A 10,688-nucleotide genomic window follows, 5' to 3' on the forward strand; every position below is an offset into this window, starting at 1 on the left:
CTTATCCTGTACAAAACAGGCCTTACTCAGGTAAGAGAGCCAATTTCATCATAAAGTTTTTGCTGGTCTTTTTGCGACTACACTGAAGGATACTTTTAAAGTTCATTACATTTTTCAGATTTACTCACCTTCATTTCCTACCTTATTTAAGTTTGCTTTCACTTATAATGGTGGACTATATATGAGCTGATTTTTCATGTTCTAAAGTAGCTAATGCTAACATTACATGTTAGCAATATTTTGAATTAGCCAGGCTAGCACACAGACACAGATGACAGAAACGGGTTAATAAAGTTGTCTCTGTAAAACTATATGCAGGACTATATCAGATGTTTCATGATTTTCACACTAACTATGTATTTGTTTCGAATACAATTTTCATTCGGGGGGTGAACTTTAGGTCTCCATTGTTGTTATTTATTACAGATAATATGTAATATATTAGAAACGCTTGGTTAAATGGGAGAAATATGTAATAGAAGTTAAGCCTTGCTTTTATGATGGTTTTATTTAATCTCTGTTCGAAATTAGAAGGGATTTTTGCCATGTGCTCCCCAGTGTGGTATTCAGGAAAATACACTATATGGACTAAAGTATTGGGACACCTTCTCACTCGATGTTTCTCCTAAAATCAAGAAAATAAATGAGTTTCACCTGTAAAAGTAACTGTCTCTACTGTCTAGACAAAATCTTTTTCACTAGATTTTAGAGCATTGCAGTGAACATTTGAGGGTTGTTGGGGTCAAAATGTTGGATGTTCACCATCCACCTCTCCCTCAACTCCCTAACTAATCCCAAAAAAGTATTAGATGGAGCAATTTTTTTTTTTCAGAAAACAGTCTCACTGCTGCACATCTGACTGCTAGGGGCTTTATACCCGTCCATCCAATACCTGGCATTAGATATGGTATCTGCCCCAGACAAAAAAAGGTGTTGCCTATTTTATTGGCAACACTTCTCTACAAGGACTAGATTAGTGGAATGTGAGCAGATTAAAAAATATGAATGCAGTCAATAGAAGGGGCATTCACAAACATTTGGGCATATAGGGTCTCTCATTTGCAGACATGCAGTTCCTATGCAGTTAATACATTTCCAGGGTCCTTAAAGCACATCAAATTATTTTTCTTCTTCTATTGTTTAATGTGTCAAAACAGTATGTGTCAACTAATTGTAACTGGTCTAAAAATCCCAAACCATCTAGAAAAGTGTTTTCAAATGGCAGACGAATCAGACCGTGGTTTAGATGATTCAAGACAACATCTTTTGATCCTTTGCTCTGGACTGTGGTTCAAGCTTCTTTTCCCTCAGCTATTTTGGACACAAACTAAAAAGTCTGAACGTCTTGACCAAGCAAGGCAGATGTGAGGCAGGTTAGTTCGGGGCTGGAATGGATCCTGGTCTACTGAGGTCATGGGACAATAACAGTTAGACAAAAAAATTAGCTCATTTGCAGACATGCAGTTTCCATGCAGTTCATACATGTACAGGACTCTTATTACAGTGGAGCCTTAAAAGGAAATAGAACATTCCAGACTGTGGTCAGGATGTTGATTTGAGAAACATAATTACAAAGTGAGTAAAAATGTCATATTTTGGACAAAACGAGAAACCTACACTTTTTGTTGTCAAAAATAGTGTTTAATATTGTTTTTAGATTTTATTGAAATGATACAGTGGAATACACAAGATTAGATCTTGTAACCGTTTGCAGTAACAGATGCTACAATGTCATAACCATTCAGTCTGTAGAACATTAAGAAGGTCACTTAATAAATGATGATGCTCCAAAGATTATCCTCTAGACTTGAGCACTCTAAAAAAGCCTTTTCAACACTTTGCTCCTATTCCTACAGTGCTCTGTGATACTCTAACAATCACTGCTGAGGATGTGCAGTACATTCTAGTTACATCAGTCTGATGCTAGTCTAGATACTGCAGTCATGAAGAAAAAGTGAAAGATAAATTCAATAACACTTCATTCATCAGTTAATGTTCTCCAATGTAAAAGTGACTCAGGTCCCAATTAGCACAAATGACCTCTGGGGTCACACAGCTGGTCTCTTTGTTTTTAATCAGTATTAATATAAATGGAAATATTATTGGCAGCACTATTTTAAATTAAATGCACATTTTTATTCATTGCCTCTCTGAATCTCAACATATCCAGTATGACTGGCCCTTTTTGCCCTGTAAGACAGTTTCAATGAGAATTCCTAAACTGCTCCTGGATCATGGTGTCTTGTGTTGATTGTCCTGGCCCAAACCTTTCGATGTATGTCACTCTAGATCTACAAGGCACAAAAACGTGCCCACTATACCTGCTTGCCTTTACCCTCAGAGATGACATGTTCAGGTGCAGCCTTTGCGAACCACTCGGACCACGAGCCGTCATACAAACACACCCCCGGGTGCCCACACAGATGAGCAGCGAGGGCAATGTGGCAGGCAGTCACACCCGAGCCACAGGTGATCCAGAACTGCTTCTGCATGTCCACTCCTGCCTGCTGAAACAGCGCGGTCAGCTCCTCTACTGGCCGCTCCAGTCCAGATGAGTCCATGAAGGATGGGAAGGGCATGTTAATAGTGCCAGGGATGTGGCCGGGTTCTGTGCCTGAAAGCATCAGAGGGTTAAAAATACACTTTGGATACACAGTCTAGAGGTTTAGGACATTTTTACTCCTAAAGGTTAAGAGAAGAGTTTGCACAAAGGTTTGTGTGTTTGTTACATTGTATACACTTAGTCTAGTTAAGTTTTGATTCAGTGAGTGGACTAAATACCTTTTCTCCATCCTGTCCTCACCTACATGGGCTGTGTCTCTATACTTTACATTAATTGGTTTGCAGAATGCTGTCAGTTAGTCTAGCTTATTTTTCAGGTGTTGTGCTGAATTCTACCTCTCTGCCAAAATCTGACTAAGTTTGATGGCAAGCTATGTCCCTCAGCAGAAAAAGCATAGCAGATTCCCCTTGTATCACAAGTGTAAGCGATCGTATGAATACTGCTGGGCAATGCACCTGCATGCCAAAAGGGGGCCGTTTTCAGCACAACACCCCTTCTTCTTTTTTTTTTGTTAAAGCCAGAGTGCAGCCTGCCCCCATGTCTTGCCTGAACCATCTAGAAATCTAGTTTCCACACTGCAGACGAAACATACAATAGTTCAGATTATCAAGGCTGAGACCACATCTTATGATCAGACCAAATTTTTATACTTTTGGTCTGGACTGTGGTTTGCACCTTCTTTCTAGCTGCTACTTTGGACCCAAACTGAAAAGTCAGAAAGTCTGGACCGAACAAGACACATGTAAAAGCATCCTTAATAAGTATTTTAAGTTATGGAATCTTTTGGTTCTAGGCTGGGATAGTTTAATGAGGTCATATTAATACCATTTATAAATGCGATAGCTACAGGGCTCCTAATCTTTGTGCTACCTTGGGTCTGTGGTCCAAGGGCACCCTTAGCCCCTTTGGTAGTCAGGGGTCACTGAGAACTGGTCCTATTGACTTACCCTTCAATGCTCAATTCAATATTAATTTCAATGTTATAGTATTTTTCTTTATCCAATATAAAATTATCTCTTACTTTAATAAAGGAAAATATGACAGATTCTAAAATAAATATCTATCCTCTGGAAAGAACCATTCAGACAGCCAAAGATCTATCAGGAGATGAAATGTTTTAAACAGAATTTACTTTAAAGAGCCTAAATAATGCAATCTAAAGATCACTCCAAATCCCAATTGGAATTTGTATACACTTTATAAAGGATTAGTGAGATAAAACATTAAAAAACAAACGGCGAACAAACAAACTATTGCTCCCTGGGGGTTTTGTATTGTATGTTCAATGTTTTGTCTGTCCTGCTACCACATTTCTATAAAGCTGCTTTGCAACATCAGCTGTAAAAAGTGCTATATAAATAAATTTTATTTTTTAGGACAAATTTGAGCAGTCTTAATAAAAAGCTGTATATTTCAATTCCTCAATATTTAAAAGCCAATAATATCATAACCATAGTAATTTGTGTGTGACACACTTACATACTATGAATGCTACACAGACTATTGCTAGTCTTTGTGTAACTGCTAGTTCAGTATACTGTGTAAAGAAGTGCAGAGTCCAGTAGAAAAAAGGGTTACTTCAGGCCAGTGTTGGCCAATCCTGGTCCTGCAGCCTTCCTGCACTGGACATTTAGTTTCCTTCACTGTAACATATTTTCAGCTTGTTCTAAAGCATAGTATTAGGTGAAAGTTAGTGCTTTAGTGCAGCAAAAGACTGAAGTTTTTTAACTACAGGAGCAAAATTGGGAAACAGGCCTAGAGATAGAACTGTAGTAGGCCTTCTGGGGTAAGACCCAGTTCTTATTTCCTATTAAATACCTAATAGATACATATTATATTTATTATATAATATAAAGTAGTTTGCAAAAAAATTCATAACCCTTGAACGTTTCCACATTTGGTCACCTTACAACCACAAACCTAAATGTATTTTATTGAGATTTTAAGCGATAGACCAAAACAAAGTATTGCATAATTGTGAAGTGAAACAAAAATGATACATGGTTTTCCAAATTCTTCTCAAATAAAAATCTGAAAAGTGTGACATGCAAAGGTATTCAATCATATCAATACTTAGTAGAGCCACCATTCGCTGCAATTACGACTGTAAGTGCTTTGGGGTTTGTTTCTACCAGCTTTGCGCATCTAGAGACTTTTGCCCATTCTTGTTTGTAAAACAACTCAGCCAAGTTGGATGGAGAGCGTCTGTGAACAGCATTTTTTACCCCTTGCCACAGAGGCTTGATTCAATTTAAGACTAGGCCAATCTAACAAATGAATATTCTTTACTCTAACCTATTCCACTGTAGCACTGACTGTATGTTTAGGGTCATTGTCTTGCTGGAAGGTGAATCTCCTTCCAAGTCTCAAGTCTTTTTTTTTTGCCTTCAACAGGTTTTCTTCCAAGATTGCCTTGTATTTAGCTCTATTCATCTTCCCATTAACTCTGACCAGCTTCTCTGTCCCTGCTGAAGAAAAGCATCTCTACAGAATGATGCTGCCACCACCATGTTTCACAGTGGGCATGATGTGTTCAGGGTGATGAGCAGTGTTACTTTTCCTCCACATATAGCTCTTTGCATTTAGACCAGAAAGAGACAACATTGGTCTTATCTGACCACAGCACCTTCTTCCACATGTTTGCTGCAACTGCACACAGCAATTCACATGTTTCACATGTTTTCATTTCATGATAGTTGTAATGTATACAGAGTTTCCCACCTGAGTTGTGGATTTCTGCAGCTCCTCCAGAGTGACCATGGGCCTATTGGCTGCTTCTCTGACCAGTGCTCTCCTTGCTTGATCTGTCAGTTTGGGTGAATGGCCATGACTTGGTAGGTTTGCAGATTACTTTTTCTATTTTTTGGTGATGATTGAACAGTGCTCCGTGGGATGCTCAAATCTTGGGATATGTTTTTAAAACCATTATCACCTCTTGGGGATTTGACAAAACACTGAATAAAAAATATTTTAAGAATCCACTTCTTCTACAAAATAAAAATTTAAATATATTATTGCATATGATATGGCACACCCCTAACTGAGATATTAAAAAAAAAATTATCAGATTTTAATATTAATCAATGATCCAGAATGTCATTATACTAGTAACACACTCCATATATCTTCATATATTCAGGATTAAAGGAAAATGATTGGTACTGGACAGATATAATCTGTCCCTAGTAGATATATAATGGGAAATGAAAACAGTGTAAAATCCCATAGTAGTACCCTCATGTGATAATTGGGGCTGGCTGATTTTTCAGGGTATAATATCGTTCACTATATTTAAAAAATATTGGCGATACAATATGGCGATATGGCATTTATATACATATACAAGTAGAAGTGTGCCATATCACATCTTGCACAATAAAATCTTCAAATTGTTTTTATTCAATGTTTTGTCATCTTACTATAACTTGCCCTGAAATATTGTAATACTATTTTTGGGACATAACACCCACCCTATTTGCTTTTATTAACCATTTTACCCAGTAAATACGATGGCTATATTTGTGTTGTAGTCAATAAGATGCATTGATTTGTTCACCACCACTATGAAGAATCTGTTTTGACAGCTCTAGCTCTAGTTTGTCTATAATTAATAGGGGTGTCACGATCTCGATATTTTATCGAAATCGAATCGAAATGAGGTCACGATCTCGAGTATCGAAGTCAAAAAGAGGATCGACGATCCCTCCCGCGCGCGCTACGCAAATAGCGCAGCGCGCTACGCAAATGGCGCGGCACCAACACAGCGCATCCTATTCATTTAAATAGAGATAGCCACTGCATGAGCGCAGTCGGCGAGAGTGTGATCACTGTTTTTATCTGTCCAACGGGGGAGGGGGGGCGGGGGTTGGGCGCGCAGGTTTTGTATCTGTATCTAACGGAGGGGTGGGTGCGCGCAGGTGAGAGCGTGTGAACTCGCTGAAATGCGTGTGTCAGTGTGACTTGAGAACACTGACTATAGATCACAGTGAGGTGAATTAAAAATCTTAAACTTATAATTGACTACACCTGTTGCTTTCCATTGAATTAAAAAAACATCTTTCTCTCAGATAAAGTAAACACAAGCGTGTTTCTGACTAAAATAAAAGCTTTTCAGGAGAGATATAAGTTATGTGTAAATATTTATAAGACAATACCCACATCACTTATCTAACCAGCCTGTACTGATTTCTGCCCCCCAATAATGCTTTCAATAACCTCTTGTAACCCCTGGGAGCCAGGGGTTACACTCTAATAGCCTTTAATAGTCTTCAGTAGCCTTTAAAAGACTTACCTGGCGGCCGTGGTGTGTCCACTAAACTCCGTAGTTATAAACATCCTGAGGTTAGCAGCGCGCTAACTGACCTGTTCATAATGTAATCCGAGCAGTGCCTCCGTGTCGGCTGTTCTAACCTGCTGCTGTTAGCTGCTTGGGCTGAAAGATGAACTGTAGTGAGCTGTATTATCCGGTTAGTGGGGTTAAAACCTTTATTTGTTTACAGAAACAGTAAAAACGGACTGGCTGAGCTCTGTAGCCCGTGGCTGGGCTGTACTGAAGTAGTGACTGAGTGAAGAGAGCGGGGTGCTGCTGCTGCTAGTGGTTGGATGAAGAACTGCAGCTTCATGTAATGAGCAGTTTCACCAGCCATCCACACACAGCTCTGATAAACTGCTTGTTTTAATAGTGCACACTGTTGCTACCAAAAAAAGTCACTAGATGGCATTACCATATATATCTTAATAAATAATAATAATAATATTTATAATATTTATAATAATAATAATAATAATAATAATAATAAATATATTATTTAAATTTTATGAGGCATAAAATAATAACAAGAAAAAAAAACAAGAAAATCGAGAATCGAATCGAATCGTGACCCTCAAATCGAAAATGAAATCGAATCGAGGATTTAGAGAATCGTGACACCCCTAATAATTAACACACCATTTCACACCAAACTCTAACTATGACTGGTTGTTATTCATCCACTGAATTATGTAGAACCTTGAAAACTGGTGAACATCTTCAAGATGTCTAATTAAGTTTTCGAAAAGTTTGAGAAGTATTGTAAAGGTTGGATTGACTGAACAGAGACTGTCAACAAGCGTCTGCACTGAAAAAATCTAGCTTTCCTGACACCAGACGAGCCTGTAAATACTGTATATGTTAATGTAAATTAAGATTATGCAGGTATTAAAGTATACTGTGGTCTTTTTAATAAGCTGTACCTTCTCTCGGTTCTGGTTCGAGTCCGCGGAACCGCCCCTCCACTCGGGCGTCCACCACCTGCACCTTCCCGCTGCTCAGGTTCTCTAGCACGTCCTCGTAGGTCTTCACCCAGGACGGCTTCATCTCCGCGCGGAACTCGCAGCGCTCCGGCGGGGTGTAGCGCTCGGACACCGGGTGACCCTCCCGCAGCCACGTCTTCAGACCCCCGTTCAGCACGGACACGGAGTCGTGGCCGAACAGCCGGAACATCCACCAGACGCGCGGCGCCGCGAACGCGCCGAAGTCGCTGCCGTCGTAAACCACGACGTGCGTGCGGTTCCCGATGCCCAGATTCCCCACGTACTCCGCGAACTCGCTGGCGGTCGGCAGCATGTGATCGAACGGCGAGGTTTTATCGCAGCAGTCGTCGATGTCGAAGAACGAGGCTCCCGGGATGTGGCATTTTCCGAACTCCTCGCGCGCGTTACGATTGACTTTGGGCAGGTACCAGGACGCGTCCAAGACCCGCAGGCTCGGCCCGACCCGGTTACTTTTCACCGCTTCTGATAACCACTTCGCCGCTACAAGAGCTTTCACTTGCCCGGCCATGACAGTCCCTTCATCTGATCTCTAACCCACAAAGCGCACACCTGCCCCCCCTGCTGGTGGTCTGTCGAATTGTGCTACTCTGTCAAACCGTGCTACCCTAGTGTATATTTAAAAAAACACTTTTTTTAGGGCATGTTTCCAGTAGAAGTTCCAGTAGATTTAGGTTAGTATATTTGAAAAGCATAAATCATTGTATGGTTAAGTTATGGCAATGAGGTCATTACAAACTGATTTTGATTTTTTTTTTTCATTATAATCGTTGTATTTATTATTATTTGCAATGAAAGTGAGTTCTGGTTGTTCATTGCACAAAAAAAGATTTATTATTTAAAAAAACACGAGAAATAATTAAAACCTTAGTGACGGGTCGGTCGCGAACGATCCGGTTCTAAGAGCCGGCTCTTTATCTACACCGAGAAATAGCGACATCGAAAGGGAAGTGTTTTTTTTTTAGCACTGGATAAACATCGTTTATTAGTTACAGTTATGAAGTGTAATTACATATAAAGTGTATTTATCGGTTATCATGCTGTCAACCTTTTTTTTTACATATATATAAACTTTTATTTAAAGTTTCAAGATGATACATATAAACCACAATAAAAGACAGCATAAAATATACATTAAGGAATAAAAAAAGTGATACAAATATAGAATTATTAGGCCAGTGAGGGCTCATCATAGATTTTTAGAGTTTTTAGAAATGTCGTATTCTTAGGAATTCTAAAGTATTTCAAAAGTGAAGTAAAGTTGATGTTGTTCGGTGATGTTTGTTTCACTGTATATAGTTGCAAATTGACAAATAATATACACATTTAGAGAATGGACCTGTTTGTTTACTTGCAATGGGCCACAATTATTTTTTATAAATATAAATATTTATAAATATGAATATGAATAATCCATATTTCATATAACGTATGTTTTTAGACTAGTAATTCATTTTACACATAAATAAATTCATTTAGGCAACCAAAAAAATCTAAGGAGCCACTTGGGAGCCGAAAGAGCCGGCTCTTCTTAGTGAGCCTAGCCAGGAGAACTAGGCCAGAACCAGAAAGAATTCCCTTCACTATTAGGAAGCACGTATCCATGGGTAGCATAACTCGACGGAACACCGGCCAATAGCGTCCCACTGCAGCCAGGGGCGTTCCTGGTAGGAGGAGCCAAGAACGCCCCAATAGAAACGCCCCCAAAATTAGCGCAGCCAATAGGAGTGTTTTCTGGTGGTTTTAGAAAAAAAGGAATAAAAATTGTTCTTGTCTGTTTTTTTTTAACGTTTTCCTACTTGTTAGAACTAACTTATTCAATTAATGTCATTGTTCAGTAGGTATGTAACAATGATATTTTTTTGCCCCTGAGTCTCTGTCATTTGATTTTTAGTATCTGCTAATACCTGATCCTGATCCAATATTTTGGCAATGCACAAAAAATCAAAACACATTCAATTTTATCCAATTTTAAATAAAAACATTTTTATTTTTAGCACATAATAAACAAGTACTAAATAGCCATATAATTTATTTCCATTTAAATATAAACCTTTTCTTAAATAAATTATCTCAAAACACAAAGTGGAGGCAATTGGGCACGAAAGCAACTCTCTCTGTCAGCTTAAACTAACAGAGCAGGCTCAGCGGATGCTAAAGAGCATAGTGCACAGAGGTCATCAACTTTCAGCAGAGTCAATCATTACAGACAGAGGCATCTTCAATACAGGATATGGCTGTATTTGTGTTGTAGTCTATAAGATGAGAAGTTTTCAAAATGTGGACTAACTGACTAGAGCTGGGAACTCGTCTGAACTGAAAACCTTACTGACACCAGAAGAACCTGTAATCACACTAGATTTGACAGTGGTTGTGGTTCTAAAAGCTGTATTCATTAAAAGGCTATACCTATTACTGAAATGTCCCAATGTTTCCAGGGTCCTATATTGTGAGAAGTGTTATGTTTTTATGATCATTCATTTGTTTATTGAAATGTTAAGAAAACAGCTTTATATTTTTAGAGCTTTAAAGTTTTAGGGTGTTTTGTATTTAAGTCATCTATGTGATTTAAAGCAGTGTAGGTTAGCATTGTAGCACACCAAATTTATAAAACAATATATATAGTCATGGCCAAATCTCTCCCACAAAGGTTTTTTTAAACAACACAAAAACAAAGAAAAAAAATTATTGATCCAAAATATGCGCCTTATAATCCAGTGAAACTTATGTATGAAAATAGACCTGTAAATTGACGTTTATTAATAGTGCGCCTTAAAAACCAGTGCACCTTATAGTGTGAAAAATACCATAGATA

General features: G+C 38.5%; 1 protein-coding gene across 1 annotated transcript; it reads right to left on the reverse strand.

Moving 5' to 3' along the window:
* Positions 1-1,619: 1,619 nt before the first annotated feature.
* On the reverse strand, positions 1,620-8,428 carry LOC125794061 (3-mercaptopyruvate sulfurtransferase-like). Its single transcript, XM_049473495.1, has 2 exons — positions 7,796-8,428; positions 1,620-2,614 (listed from the first exon to the last, which is right to left on the reverse strand). Exons 1-2 carry the CDS (start codon positions 8,382-8,384, stop codon positions 2,316-2,318), a joined length of 888 nt encoding a protein of 295 aa, XP_049329452.1. The 5' UTR covers positions 8,385-8,428; the 3' UTR covers positions 1,620-2,315.
* Positions 8,429-10,688: the final 2,260 nt, after the last annotated feature.

Source organism: Astyanax mexicanus, unplaced genomic scaffold (assembly GCF_023375975.1).
Source record: "Astyanax mexicanus isolate ESR-SI-001 unplaced genomic scaffold, AstMex3_surface scaffold_38, whole genome shotgun sequence".
In the NCBI taxonomy this organism is placed as follows: Eukaryota; Metazoa; Chordata; class Actinopteri; order Characiformes; family Acestrorhamphidae; genus Astyanax; species Astyanax mexicanus.